The sequence below is a fragment of the Oncorhynchus mykiss genome, chromosome 28, assembly GCF_013265735.2.
Source record: "Oncorhynchus mykiss isolate Arlee chromosome 28, USDA_OmykA_1.1, whole genome shotgun sequence".
In the NCBI taxonomy this organism is placed as follows: Eukaryota; Metazoa; Chordata; class Actinopteri; order Salmoniformes; family Salmonidae; genus Oncorhynchus; species Oncorhynchus mykiss.
The window spans coordinates 17,222,498-17,237,923 of NC_048592.1; the positions used below are offsets into that span (position 1 = coordinate 17,222,498).

Genomic DNA, 15,426 nt, shown 5'->3' on the forward strand with positions numbered 1-15,426 from the left:
GCATTATCGCTGGGATATGAGGTATCAACACGGCCTGGCCTATGTTAAAAGTGTTTTAAAAGTATAAAGTGTTTGTTTGTTAATAAGCCTCTGATAAAATATGCTTAAAGTTATTAAAAGACCAAAAAGCATTTGTGTTTGGGAAATTAAGATTGACATGGTTTTAAAAAGAAAGTAGTAATATTTAAATCAGTACAGACATTTGAAGGCTGCTTAATTGACCCTATCCTGTGGCTCAACTTACCCCATAACCGGTGTAAGTTATGCCTAGAGACCACTGTTTTGGGACAAGCTATGTTTTCAAAACTGTAATGTTTTACATGAATTCTGATTATTTCCAGGGATACACAACATCCTGAAATATATGTATATATATTTGTTAGAAAGAATACTACATTCTCTGCACCTTACACACACACATCATGCTACACACACATCACAACTGCTACTACCAGACTTATTCAGACTTATTCTTCTTAGCTAAATACTGAACAATTTAAACACTTTCCCCCTAATCCCCCTTCCCCAAAGCTCATGTCAAAATTGGACTATAAATTGTACATTCCTGTATTATACTTATGCAAAAAACCCAAAAAATCTATTCTACTGGGCCATTTACTTTGTTCGTTTTCTTAACTTTTATTATTTCTTATTATTGCATTGTCGAGAAGGAACCTGCAAGTAAGCATTTCGTTGGCTGGTGTATACCATGTGCATGAAACCTGAAACTATACTATATTTCCCTTGACGGAGTGATGCTGAATGTACAAAATGGTTCAACTTCACCACTCTTCACCTAGTGCACTAAATTGAGGATAGGGTGCCATTTGGAATGCTCACATTCTCCTTCCAGGATTCTGGACTCACTCCAACCAAATAAGCTAATTGATATCAACAGTGCTTCACACTCGTGGGCCCACTATTAATCATGGTGCAGTCAGACATGCTCTCATAAAGGAGATGGGATTCAGTCATTGTCTACCTCAGTATGTTAAAGATAACTCATTTTTTAATTGATACCTCAATTTGTAATCCCAGAAGCGTACGATAAATCCTTGATTATGTGTTGTAAAGGCTTGATTTGAGTCAAGCGAAAATGTATATGTCTATGGGAACTGAATGAAGCTGTAGAGTGAGTAAGCATAGCGAGTTAAAGTACGAATCAGTTTCTTTAGCGTAACAGGTTATGGCGTGTTGTGGAGCCGGCAGAAGTACTGCTCCACCATGCTCCATTGGCCTGCTCATTCCACTGTTAAGAGAGAAGGGTTAGGATTTAGCCCCACAGGCCTCCTCTTTCCTCTCCCTTCATCTCCTGCTGCGTTCGCTGTGTGTAGCTGCTTCACTGCTTATCGCTAAGTAAACACGCCGCCTCCCTGAGGCATACACACCTGGTCCACGGGCGGGTCGCAATGCACACACAAACACCGACGGGAACATGCAAACACTCTCCCAATCATTCATGGGCGTTGCCTGAGGCTTGACCGCAGCAGCTACAGTTGGCTAATTAGCTGTCAGGTTACTCTGTTTCGAAATAGTAGGTCAAGCCATCACTGATGTTCCAGATAAGGTTCATGTATGGCTGTACTCTCTGCATAACTAAACAATGGCTTACTTTTGTGTATTCCAAAGATAGTTCCTCTCCATGAACAAAGATGGCCAAGAGCATCACACAAAACCAAGGGTACTTGCTTAATTGCAAATACTTAGAAAGTAAACACGCCTCACCAACAACATGATACCTACTATCTGATTTAATGATAGCCTCGCCTTAGAGCATTGCTGAGACGTAGGAGGAAGAGAGCTGTGCCTTATCTATAAAGTAGCTATATATATATATATATATATATATATATATTACTGTAAGAGAATCTGGCTTAAACCCCTCATTAATTACCCTGTCACCAAAGTCCCTTTTTTTAATCTGGTTCAATTCTCTGGGACCATGTCTGCATCCATATATATTCAGTGGGATCACCCCATTTAGATCTGACCTAATTGTTTGTCTGTTTCTATTCGACAGAACGTCTTTGCCGGCGCCCATGTTCTCCAGGAATGATGTCAGCGTCTGGAGCATCCTGAAGAAATGCATCGGCATGGTGAGAATTCACACTCACACTCAGTATTCATTTAAAGAAGGGTACTGCATTGGCACAACCCAAAGGCACAGGAGCTGGATGAAAATTAATCTGGCTGGGCAAAGAAAGACAGGGATGTTAGTTCACTGTTTCCTGCACCCCACCCCCCCCACCCCCCCCCCCCCCCCCAAAACGTTGAAAGCAAACAGTGAGCAAACATGCCTTTCTCTCTGTCTGCCAAGAATTCAGCCACAAACATTACATTTACATTTGTCATTTAGCTGATGCGTGCTGGTCCCCCATGGGAATCAAACCCACAACCCTGGCGTTGCAAGAACCATGGCTCTACTAACTAAACCACACGGGATAGATGTATTTTCTGCTGTTTTTTCCCCCTCTGTATTTTCTCTTTATACTTTGTTCAATCTGACGCTTCTTTAATGTGGATTTGTGCTGTGTTAGTGGGAAATACTGCTGACCTGAGAATGTGTCCTTGGGCCGACATACCGGCTAATGAGTTACTGTAGTTACTGTAGCTATGGAGAGATTTACTTGCCTTGTTATAGCTTGTATATATTTGTGACCATCTAAGCACAGGTCTATGATGTGAAAGACCCTGTCATCAGTAGTGGTCTGTAGGGATCCTAATCCCACTTTTCCACTTCCTGGATGATTTTTAATTGGATGATATAAGCTCTACACTTCCTGTACTTCCTCTAATTAAAGCGGTGTAATGATTCCCATCTGTGGCTCAAATGGCAACCTGTTCTCTATGTAGGGTGGTTGTTCCACGAAAAGAGTGCCTTTTGCATCCCTTTTGATATTTTGAAAATAAATTGTGCACCAATATTGCATTTTAAAAGCCGGTTATGGAGAATTAAATCCATCTGATTTTAAAATATGAATAAAGACATGCTAAAGTGCCAAAATCCCATTTTCACCATCATTGTAAAGCCCTAGTTATTTTGTTGCTTTGTCAGTCATTTCTGAAGATGATTATTTATTTCATGTGATTAGTGAATCATTTACGTCTGTCCCTCATTTTAAGGTCAACCGTGTTACATTTTTTTCTTTTAAATATTTTTTTCGAATGAAACATTGAACATCTAATAGTCAAATAAATCATAGTGTAAAAGCAGGCGAATGAACTGGTTCTTCTCTTTTTGGCCATTTTGTGGTGGAAAACTGACTGGGTCGAGCATAACACATTAACCCTGAAATATTTTTGGAAGCTTGCATTCAGTCCCTGTTGCACACAACAAGCTTCCATTCCCCATCTCAAAAGGGGATTTATGGCTGATTTTTAAGATTAAATCGTCAATCGTCAATCGTTACTTTATTTGGCACTTAATAGGCACTTACTATAGTCATTTTTTTATGAGAAGGGAAACATGTTTTTATGAAGTTTAATGTGCTCTTTATGAAAGAATGCTTGTTTTTTTGTTGTTGACCAAGTTACACTTCTCAAGGCACCGAATTGGTGGAACCACATCAGTGCAATACTTTGACTAGGGCCCCTTGACCAGAGCCCTAATGGGCCCTGGTAAAAAGTAGTGCCCTACATAGGAAATGTGGTGCCATTTGGGACACAGCCCTGGTGTAAGGGCAGACACTAATGGCAATGGAGAAACTACCATAACTATGTGTGTGTACTCTGTGGGTTAAAATGAGTTAGATCCATGGCAAACCATTGTTTTAACTCAGGGTTGCTACTGAAATGTGGGCCTTTTTACTGACACTGCAGAGACGTGTCAAACTGTTCCGGACTGGGATCTAGACTAGAGCTTATTGCTGATGTTATCACACCTCTGTCATTGAAACACAACTATGTGAGCTTTATAGGGACTTCCACTCTATTACCAATGTCCTGTAATTGTCTCAAGTACTTTCAGTCTATTGCACTCTCTAATCACTATATTCCCAATGTCCTATCATTGTCTGATATTACTGTATAATATAATACAGGTATGTCTGTGTGGGCTGTGGATGAACTTCTTTGCTTGTGTGTTACCTTACCTCTCTCTCTCTCTCTATGACTCGTCTCCTCTTTTTCTCTCCTCTCCCAGGAGCTGTCTAAGATAGCCATGCCAGTAATCTTCAACGAGCCCCTGAGTTTTCTTCAGCGGCTGACAGAGTACATGGAGCACACATATCTCATCCACCAGGCTAACGCTGCCGCAGACTCCATGGAGAGGATGAAGGTATTTTGCCCACGTCTTCATCATCCTCTCTCGTATAGACATGCGCATGAGTTTTCACTCACAATCACCGTTGTAGTACATACTCTTTTGGCTGTGCTCATCGACAGCTTCTGACGTTACACATTTCTGTTCATCTATGATGGTTTCAGTGTGTGGCAGCATTTGCTGTGTCTGCTGTAGCATCACAGTGGGAGAGGACTGGAAAACCCTTCAATCCACTTCTAGGAGAAACCTATGAGCTAATCAGGTTAGACATATATTACTGTGGTTGATGTTTAGGTTGACTGTTCTGTATGTGTTGTGAGATGGTGGTTACTACTAGGGGTACTAGATTGACTCAAGACGTCACCAAAATACATTTGAATCCTTAAGTCAGATGTCTCAAGACATCTGAAGATGGAAGGTGATGGCTAAGTATGTACCATTAACTCCCTCCCTCCTGTCCCCTTAGAGAGGACCTAGGGTTCAGGTGGATGTCTGAGCAGGTGAGCCACCACCCCCCTGTCAGCGCCTTCCACGCCGAGGGCCTGCAGGAGGACTTCCTGTTCCACGGCTCCATCTACCCCAAACTCAAGTTCTGGGGAAAGAGCGTGGAGGCAGAGCCTAAAGGCATCATCACCCTGGAGCTGCCCAAGTAAGTCTGGAGCTGAGATTCCCTCCACAGTGTACATGTACACTGAACATAAATATAAACCCAACATGTAACGTGTTGGTCCCCTGTTTCATGAGCTGAAATAAAATACTCCAGAAATGTTCCATATACACAAAAAGCTTGTTTCTCAAAATTGTTTTGCACAAATTTGTTAACATCCCTTTTAATGAGCATTTCTCCTTTGCCAAGATAATGCATCCACCAGACAGGTGTGGCATATCAAGAAGCTGATTAAACAGCATGATCATTACACTGGTGCGCCTTATGATGGGGACAATAAAAGGCCACTCTGAAATGTGCAGTTTTGTCACACAGCACAATGCCACAGATGTCTCAGGTTTTGAACGAGTGTTCAATTTGGCATGATAACTGCAGGAATGTCCACCAGAGCTGTTAGCAGATCATTTTAATGTTAATTTCTCTACCAGAAGCCGCCTCCAATGTCGTTGTTGAGAATTTGGCAGGCATAAGTTACAAACACCGAACACAATTGCTTTGTGACGAGATCCTGATGCCCATTGTCGTGCCATTCATCTGCTGCCATCACCTCATGTTTCAGCATGATAATGCACAGCTCCATGTCGAAAGGATCTGTACACAATTCCTCGAAGCTGAAAATGTCAGTTCTTCCATGGCCTTCATACTCACCAGACATGTCACCCGTTTAGAATGTTTGGGATGCTATGGATCAACATGTACGACAGCGTGTTCTAGTTCCCGTCATTATCCAGCAACTTCACACAGCCATTGAAGAGGAGTGGGACAACATTCTACAGGCCACAAACAACAGCCTGATCAACTCTATGCGAAAGAGCTGTGTCGCGCTGTAGGAGGCAAATGGTGGTCACACCAGATACTGACTGGGTTTCTGATCCACGCCCTGACTTTTTTTAAAGGTATCTGTTACCAACAGATGCATATCTGTATTCCATGCATGTGAAATCCATAGATTAGGGCCTAATGAATTTATAAAAATGTACTGATTTCCTTATATGAACTGTAACTCAGTGAAATTGTTGCATGTTGCTTTTTACATTTTTGTTCAGTATAGCTTTCCCTCCCTGAGAGTTTGCCTTGGAGTGTCCTTGATTTGGCCTTTATCTCCCAGTAAATACACGCTGTGTACTACTCCCTTCACAGAACAGAGCAAACTGGCTAACCAGAAAAGAAAAAGGAGTGGGAGGCCCAGGTGCACAACTGAGCAAGAGAACAAGGAATAATATTTTATTTAAAATTGGCCAGTCTGAGGCCTCCCACTCCTCAAACTTGAACAGTAGTGCATATTCTAGCAATAGAGCTATTCTGGGAGCTTTTTTCTTAAGCCTGGATGAAACTAGTTAATTCATGTTGAAGTTTGAAGGACATTTGAATCTCTGAAGTAGTTTGGTATGAGTTGGCATCACTAAGTTGACGTAGTTGGTGATCGGTTATCTGCTGTGACATGTTCGCTCTCTCTTTCTCTGCAGATGTAATGAAGCATACACCTGGACAAACCCCACCTGTTGTGTCCACAACATCATCGTGGGCCAGCTGTGGATCGAGCAGTATGGCAATGTGGAAGTGATCAACCACAAGTAAGGGAGACTCCCTCGCCATGTGTGCCTACACGTGTGTCTGTGTGTGTGCAGTGGTCTGGATCCACGTTTGTATCCAGTTGATTGAGTAATGTAACGGAACTGGGACAGATACTTGCCTTTACAAAGCCGACAGACTGAGCAGCAAAATGGTGGTTGTTTGAAAGCGTTGTTTGAAAGCATTGTCTGGCTGTGGGGAATAGTGAAAGAGAATATGTAACTAGAAGGCTTGTCTTTCGGTGACAGGACCGGCGAGAGATGCAGCCTGACGTTCAAACCATGCGGTATGTTTGGCAAGGAGCTGCACAAAGTGGAGGGCTATATTCTGGATAAAAGGTACTTGTTTGTTAGTTTTCTTTCCACCAACTGTTTTACTGTATCAAGATGATTTGTATGTTAGCAATCAGAAAAGCCGAACCGCTCGTTTTGACTGTGTGTTTGCAGCAAAAAGAAGCTCTGCGCCATATATGGTAAATGGACCGAGTGCTTATACACTGTGGACGCCGCCACCTTTGATGCTCACAAGAAATCTGACAAGAAGAACTCAGAGGAGAAGAAAAGCAACACGCAGGTACTGTATGTGCACTAATCAAAAACATTCCATATAAAAAACAAGGTAGTGCCTTCAGCCCCACCAGGGTGGTTATGTACAGTGCCTTGCGAAAGTATTCGGCCCCCTTGAACTTTGCGACCTTTTGCCACATTTCAGGCTTCAAACATAAAGATATAAAACTGTATTTTTTTTGTGAAGAATCAACAACAAGTGGGACACAATCATGAAGTGGAACGACATTTATTGGATATTTCAAACTTTTTTAACAAATCAAAAACTGAAAAATTGGGCGTGCAAAATTATTCAGCCCCCTTAAGTTAATACTTTTTAGCGCCACCTTTTGCTGCGATTACAGCTGTAAGTCGCTTGGGGTATGTCTCTATCAGTTTTGCACATCGAGAGACTGAATTTTTTTCCCATTCCTCCTTGCAAAACAACTCGAGCTCAGTGAGGTTGGATGGAGAGCATTTGTGAACAGCAGTTTTCAGTTCTTTCCACAGATTCTCGATTGGATTCAGGTCTGGACTTTGACTTGGCCATTCTAACACCTGGATATGTTTATTTTTGAACCATTCCAATGTAGATTTTGCTTTATGTTTTGGATCATTGTCTTGTTGGAAGACAAATCTCCGTCCCAGTCTCAGGTCTTTTGCAGACTCCATCAGGTTTTCTTCCAGAATGGTCCTGTATTTGGCTCCATCCATCTTCCCATCAATTTTAACCATCTTGACTGTCCCTGCTGAAGAAAAGCAGGCCCAAACCATGATGCTGCCACCACCATGTTTGACAGTGGGGATGGTGTGTTCAGGGTGATGAGCTGTGTTGCTTTTACGCCAAACATAACGTTTTGCATTGTTGCCAAAAAGTTCAATTTTGGTTTCATCTGACCAGAGCACCTTCTTCCACATGTTTGGTGTGTCTCCCAGGTGGCTTGTGGCAAACTTTAAACAACACTTTTTATGGATATCTTTAAGAAATGGCTTTCTTCTTGCCACTCTCCCATAAAGGCCAGATTTGTGCAATATACGACTGATTGTTGTCCCATGGACAGAGTCTCCCACCTCAGCTGTAGATCTCTGCAGTTCATCCAGAGTGATCATGGGCCTCTTGGCTGCATCTCTGATCAGTCTTCTCCTTGTATGAGCTGAAAGTTTAGAGGGACGGCCAGGTCTTGGTAGATTTGCAGTGGTCTGATACTCTTTCCATTTCAATATTATCGCTTGCACAGTGCTCCTTGGGATGTTTAAAGCTTGGGAAATCTTTTTGTATCCAAATCCGGCTTTAAACTTCTCCACAACAGTATCTCGAACCTGCCTGGTGTGTTCCTTGTTCTTCATGATGCTCTCTGCGCTTTTAACGGACCTCTGAGACTATCACAGTGCAGGTGCATTTATACGGAGACTTGATTACACAGAGGTGGATTGTATTTATCATCATTAGTCATTTAGGTCAACATTGGATCATTCAGAGATCCTCACTGAACTTCTGGAGAGAGTTTGCTGCACTGAAAGTAAAGGGGCTGAATAATTTTGCACGCCCAATTTTTCAGTTTTTGATTTGTTAAAAAAGTTTGAAATATCCAATAAATGTAGTTCCACTTCATGATTGTGTCCCACTTGTTGTTGATTCTTCACAAAAAAATACAGTTTTATATCTTTATGTTTGAAACCTGAAATGTGGCAAAAGGTCGCAAAGTTCAAGGGGGCCGAATACTTTCGCAAGGCACTGTATATTTGTAAACAACAGCTGGTGCACGATATCTAATCTGAGCATAATTCTATCCTCCTAATTCTATGTTTCAAGCAGACCACCATAGTCCCTGTGCCCAAGAACACTAAGGTAACTTGCCTAAATGACTACCGACACGTAGCACTCATGCCTGTAGCCATGAAGTGCTTTGAAAGGCTGGTCATGGGTCACATCAACACCATTATCCCAGAAACACTAGACCCACTCCAATTTGCATACCTCCAACAGATACTCCACACTGCCGTTTCACACCTGGACAAAAGGAACACCTATGTGAGAATACTGTTCATTGACTACAGCTCAGCCTTCAATACCATAGTGCCCTCAAAGCTCATCATTAAGCTAAGGACCCTGGGACTAAACACCTCCCTCTGCAACTGGATACAGGACTTCCTGACGGGCCACCGCCAGGTGGTGAGAGTAGGTAGCAACACATCTGCCACGCTGATCCTCAACACTGGAGCTCCCCAGGGGTGTGTGCTCAGTCCCCTCCTGTACTCCCTGTTCACTCATGATTGCACGACAACATCATTCAATTTGCCGATGACACAACAGTGGTAGGCCTGATCACCGACAACAACGAGACAGCCTATAGGGAGGAGGTCAGAGACCTGTCCATGTAGTACCAGGACAACAACCTCTCCCTCAACGTGATCAAGACAAAGGAGAAGATTGTGGACTACAGGAAAAGGAGGACCGAGCACGCCCCCATTCTCATCGACGGGGCTGCAGTGGAGCAGGTTGAGAGCTTTCAGTTCCTTGGCGTCCACATCACCAACAAACTAACATCGTCCAAGCACACCAAGACAGTTGTGAAGAGGGCACAACAAAACCTATTCCCCCTCAGGAGACTGAAAAGATTTGTCATGGGTCCTCAGATCTTCAAAAGGTTCTACAGCTGCACCATCAAGAGCATCCTGACGGGGTGCATCACTGCCTGGTATGGCAACTGCTTAGCCTCTGACACCAAGGCACTACAGAAGGTAGTACTTACAGCCCAGTACATCACTGAGGCCAAGCTTCCTGCCATCCAGGACCTCTATACCAGGCCGTGTCAGAGGAAGGCCCTAAAAACTGTCAAAGACGCCAGCCACCCTAGTCATAGACTGTTCTCGCTGCTACCGCACGGCAAGCAGTACCGGAGCGCCAAGTCCAGGTCCAAGAGGCTTCTAAACAGCTTCTACCCCCAAGCCATAAGACTCCTGAACATCTAATCAAATGGCTACCCAGACTATTTGCATTGCCCTTCTCTTACGCTGCTCTCTGTTATTATCTATGCATAGTCACTTTAATAACCCTACCTACATGTACATATCACCTCAATTACATTGACTAACCGGCGACCCCATACATTGACTCTGTACTGGTACCCCCAGTATATAGTCTCACTATTGTTATTTTACTGCTGCTCTTGAATTATTTGTTACTTTTCCTTTTTTGGGGGGGCGGGGGGGGGGGGTGTATTTTCCTTAACTGCATTGTTGCACCTGTTGTATTCGGTGCATGTGACAAATAACATTTGATTTGATTTATTTTATCTACCATTACACTCGTTTTGGAGTGAGGACCCTTGATATGACGCAAGTAGCTATTGTAGTTGCATACCTGTTTGAAGGTTGCGTGTCCCCCTGTCTGTCCCTCCAGACCAGTGTAGACGAAGAGCCAGAGGAGATGCCCCTGCCTGATGGAGACACGGTCCAGGTCATCCCAGGAAGTGAGCTCATCTGGAGGATAGTCCCCCGACCAGACAACTCTGCAGAGGTGAGAGGGGAGGAGGCATGGGGTCGAGGGGAGGCATGGGGTCGAGGGGAGGCATGGGGTCGAGGGGAGGCAGGGGGTCGAGGGGAGGCAGGGGGTCGAGGGGAGGCAGGGGGTCGAGGGGAGGCATGGGGTCGAGGGGAGGCAGGGGGTCGAGGGGAGGCAGGGGGTCGAGGGGAGGCAGGGGGTCGAGGGGAGGCAGGGGGAGGCAGGGGGTCGGGGGAGAGGTGAGGCGAGGGCGGAAGGGGAGGGAATGCAGGTCTGGAGGATAGCTCCCCGACCAGACAACTGCAGGGATCACAGGGATGAGAGAGTACTGTATTGGAGGAATTATTAAGAGGCAGAAATCTGGGATTTACTGTTGACATTTTTAGCCTTCTGGAGTGATTGAACTGGTTGTCAGTCATTGATTTGTAGGCCCTTCCCTCTCTCTCTCTCTCTCTCTCTCTCTCTCTCTTTGGTAGTTCTACGCCTTCTCCACGTTTGCCATGCAGCTGAATGAGCTGGAGGGGGGCATGAAGGGGGTCCTGCCCCCTACAGACTGTCGGCTCAGACCTGACATCAGAGCCATGGAGAAAGGAGACATAGGTATGGTGATATAGTTATATAGAGGCATTGTGTTTTTGTCAATGATCCACATCTGGTGTCCAGCAAATTCAATGAGCATTTTGTCAATGAATCTAAATATTTTGATACATTGAAATATTTCTGTGTTTCTCAGATTTGGCAAGTGCAGAGAAGAAGAGGGTAGAGGAGAAACAAAGACTGGCCCGGAAAAATCGCTCCAAATCAACAGAGGAATGGAAAACAAGGTGAGTGATTGGGTCTTCTCTCTTCCCCCATGGAACTCCCCTCTGGTTCTGCTGTGCTGAACAATTAGTGCTTTTTGAGGTCGGTTCGGTTTCCATTCGATTATTTAAAAATAATCACGGCTTACAATTTCGGGTTTCGATTATAATTTATTTGACAAAAAATGCACTATGCATTATGTGGGTTGAATGCTGTAACACAGAATAAACAATTAACAAGTCCCATCATTGACTTTAATAAAACATTTCAGTTGTTGTGTATATTACGTTACATAGATAGTTTTATTTGATGACTATTATTTAATTCCAAGTCTTCATCTCATCTCTATAGAGCTGCTATCTGACAAAATCACTGTTTTATTAATGCTTCAAAGTACATTAAATAAGGCATACTGTTATGACTGCTGAAAACCAACTATCAATCACTTAGATCATGTACAGTATTTTCAGGTAGAGAAGCAACTGCTCGCTGTCCCTCTCGATCTTGCGTTCTTCTGTCTCTTCTCTCTCCGTTTCTGCCCCACACTAACCTAACATAGCAGGCGTAGAAAAAACCTGCAGACCCACAAGTAGGCGCGCAATGGATTATGGTCATTGTAGTTAATTACCACATTTTCTGTGCTAAACTATATAGAATATTGGCCTGTTGGAAACTACAACTCTTTACTACATCGCACAGTTCAGACTTGATCTTATTTATCTCCAGAGAAACTGAGCAAAAATTTTACCAAGTGGAATTCAAATAATTGAACAGATGTTGGTTAAATCATTGAAAAATAACACAAAATAACAACATTTCAGTTAATCGCTCAACACTACTCTCATTGGATGTATGCTAGCGCTTATGCTAGATCTGCTTTGCTAATTGTCACCCATTTGTGTCATCCTGTGCTATGTTATGCTCTTCCCCTGTGTTGTCATTGAGAAGGAACCCAGCTCTTGGCCCCAGGTTTGGCTCTGCTTGTCTGCTGTGGCTTTTGGTTGTGGTTCACTGTTTGAGTGCTGCCCTATACCGGCTTCCTCAAGACCGCTTTGGAACTGCAGCAAATGCATTGATTCAAACACTGATCATACACCTGTACTACCTGAGTACAGTTGACTCCTGATAAGTACATATCGAAAAAGCTAAAATAATTGCAGTGAAATTCACCTTACCTGGATATTTTCATGCTATAGTTTGCATGAATTCACGAAAGACCTAAGCTATATAGAGAAAAATAACATTTTCAATGGAATCTTGGTTTGTATCAGGAGTCAACTGTACTGTGTTCTGTTTGTGTGGCTTTGTATTTATCACAATCATGTCAAACACTCGTGCCTGTGTCTGGATACATCTGTGCCTGAACACTAATTTCTATGTTTGTCTGACTCGGTTCCTCTCATATAGGTGGTTCCACCAAGGCTCCAACCCCCACATCAAAGCTCAGGACTGGCTCTACTCCAATGGCTACTGGGAGCGGAACTACTCCCTGCTGCCTGATATTTACTGACCTACAAGACACACATCTCTATCTGTACTCATCTCAACTGTCTCTGCTGTTTTTCATATTCAGGTTGGCACTTCAAGTCCCTAACCTGCTCTGGTCCTATATATGGTAAGGCTATTATTGGGAATTGACTGACGGCAAAGGCAACAACCATTCAGTAGTCCCCAAATGTTATCTCTTATCGCAGCCTATGTCTCACTCAAAGCACAAGGGTGAAGTCCTCATGAGCATGTAAGCTATGGTCATTGACTAGTGTATAGAATGACAATAAAACTATAGGGTGTAACCTGCCTTTCATTTTAACGAATGGGAGTGTTTTGAACGGCGTGAATTGAATGCAGTATGTCTCCAGAAATGTTTCTTCTCAAAAAGACGTTGCGCTCAGTGCAATTACTTACGAATGTGTGCAGCTACATTATCCTTCTGATACAGTATCAATTTGTGGAAAAATAGAGCTTTCAAATAGTGTGTGAAATAGGCGTGTTCCAACTTCCTGCGGTCTCTGCTATAGGCTACCAAACTAAGCTGTCATAATGACACATTTTATCTGCTTCAACCTCTAACTATGCCTGGGAAGATTATACATGTTTGTACATATTATTGGATAGAGGTCTTCCGTTCTTCTGAGCTGTAATACAATGGAGTTCTTTATGAATTGAAGATGTATAGAGGAGAATAACTTAGTAAGGCTTTCTTCAATGACACTTGAGAGAACTTATTTAATCCAAGTTTGACCACTTGGCTCTATATGAAGATATCTTTATCTGTATGCAAAAGTTTCCTCTATAGTAAAAATGTCATTCAGGATATTCTGAGAGGTAGCCCTCACACACTGAATACACATACTGCACATGCACCACTTTGACTATGCAAGCATTAGCTGCACTACACCCACAGAGGCACAGTAAGGCTGTCCAAATGACACCCTATTTCCTACATAGCACACTACTTTTGACTTGAGCCCTATGGGGGAATAGGGTGCCATGTGGGAGACGGACACTGTTCAACACACTCATGCACAGCATAATATTCATCTCCCTTGTTGTGAACAGCTGCTGCTGTAACCTCTTTAAATTGGTAGGTAGGTAGGATTATCATGTAATACATGACAGTACAGTAGACTGGGCCTGTCGCCCCCTCTGAATGCACGTTTTTTCCTAGAGGCTACTCTCCCTTTGTGTATAGCACATTACAGAATAAAGATAATTTCTAATGTTGCTAAATAAAAACGTAATGTTACCTTGGGTGTTTGTGTCCAGTTTCTTATTGCCACCACCCTCACTCACTGTGCATCCTTGTAGCATTATGTAAGTTGTGGACTGGAGGTAGGCCTAGTGATTCCTCATGTGGGTAAGGCTAGGGTGGAGGTGTGTCTCTTTGTTAACAGCAGCTGGTGCGCAATCTCTAATGTTAAGCAACTTGATCCTGGACTTCCTGACAGGCAGTCCCCAGGTGGTGAGGGGTAGGCAACAGCACATCCACCAAGCTGACCCTCAACACGAGGGGCCCTCGTGAGTGCTTGCTCAGTCCCCTCCTGTACTCCCTGTTCACTCACCTGATCACCAACGATGATGAGACAGCCTATAGGGAGGAGGTCAGTGACCTGGTAGCGTGGTGCCAGGACAATAACCTTACCCTCAATGTCAGCAAGACAAAGGTGCTGATCATGGACTACAGGAAACGGAGGGCAGAGTATACCTCTATCCACATCGACGGTGCTGTAGTGGAGCAAGTCGAGACTTTAGAGTTCCTCGGTGTCCACACACACCAACACAGTCGTGAAGAAGGCACAACAACGTCTCTTCGCCTTCAGGAGCCTGAAAAAATTTGCCATGGTCCCTCAGAAAATCTACAAGTTCTACAGCTGCACCACTGAGAGCATCTTGACTGGCTACATCACCGCTTGGTATGGGAACTGCTTGGCATCTGACCGCAAGGCATAAAAGAGGGTAGTGTGTACGGTGCACCATTTTATTCTAAAATGGATTAAATATATATATATATCTCAGTAATCTTCACACAATACCCCATAATGACAAAGCAAAAACGTTTTTTTTTTTTTAACATTTTGCAAACGTATTAAAAATTCATACTTATTTACATAAGTATTCAGACCCTTTGCTATGAGACTTGAAATTGAGCTCAGGTGCATCCTGTTTCCATTGATCATCCTTGAGCTGTTTCTACAACTTGATTGGAGTCCACCTGTGGGAAATTAAATTGACTGGACATGATATGGAAGCCATTCAGTAAAAGCCACATGACAGCCCGCTTGGAGTTTGCCAAAAGGCACATAGACCATGAGAAACAAGATTCTCTGATCTGATGAAACCAAGATTGAACTCTCTTGCCTGAATGCCCAATGTCACGTCTGGAGGAAACCTGGCACCATCCCTATGGTGATGTATGGTGGTGGCAGCATCATGCTGTGGGGATGTTTTTCAGTGGCAGGGACTGGGAGACAAGTCTGGATCGAGGGAAAGATGAACAGTGCAAAGTACAGAGAGATCCTTGATGAAAACCTGCTCAGGACCTCAGACTGGGATGAAGGTTCACCTTCTAACAGGA

The 15,426-nt window shown here is 43.4% G+C and overlaps 1 protein-coding gene across 7 annotated transcripts in view; it reads left to right on the top strand.

Moving 5' to 3' along the window:
• LOC110508175 (oxysterol-binding protein-related protein 1) overlaps positions 1-14,101 on the top strand; it is a 39,865-nt gene extending 25,764 nt beyond the window's left edge. For all 7 annotated transcript variants that reach the window (XM_036966630.1, XM_036966631.1, XM_036966632.1 and 4 more), the window contains 11 exons: positions 2,021-2,096; positions 4,142-4,276; positions 4,426-4,523; positions 4,728-4,910; positions 6,395-6,502; positions 6,749-6,838; positions 6,947-7,073; positions 10,449-10,565; positions 11,027-11,150; positions 11,284-11,374; positions 12,759-14,101. In XM_036966630.1, the coding sequence (XP_036822525.1) occupies positions 2,021-2,096; positions 4,142-4,276; positions 4,426-4,523; positions 4,728-4,910; positions 6,395-6,502; positions 6,749-6,838; positions 6,947-7,073; positions 10,449-10,565; positions 11,027-11,150; positions 11,284-11,374; positions 12,759-12,861 (1,252 nt within the window). In that variant the 3' untranslated portion in view covers positions 12,862-14,101. The remainder of the gene's footprint in view (positions 1-2,020; positions 2,097-4,141; positions 4,277-4,425; positions 4,524-4,727; positions 4,911-6,394; positions 6,503-6,748; positions 6,839-6,946; positions 7,074-10,448; positions 10,566-11,026; positions 11,151-11,283; positions 11,375-12,758) is intronic.
• The last annotated feature ends 1,325 nt before the right edge of the window (positions 14,102-15,426 follow it).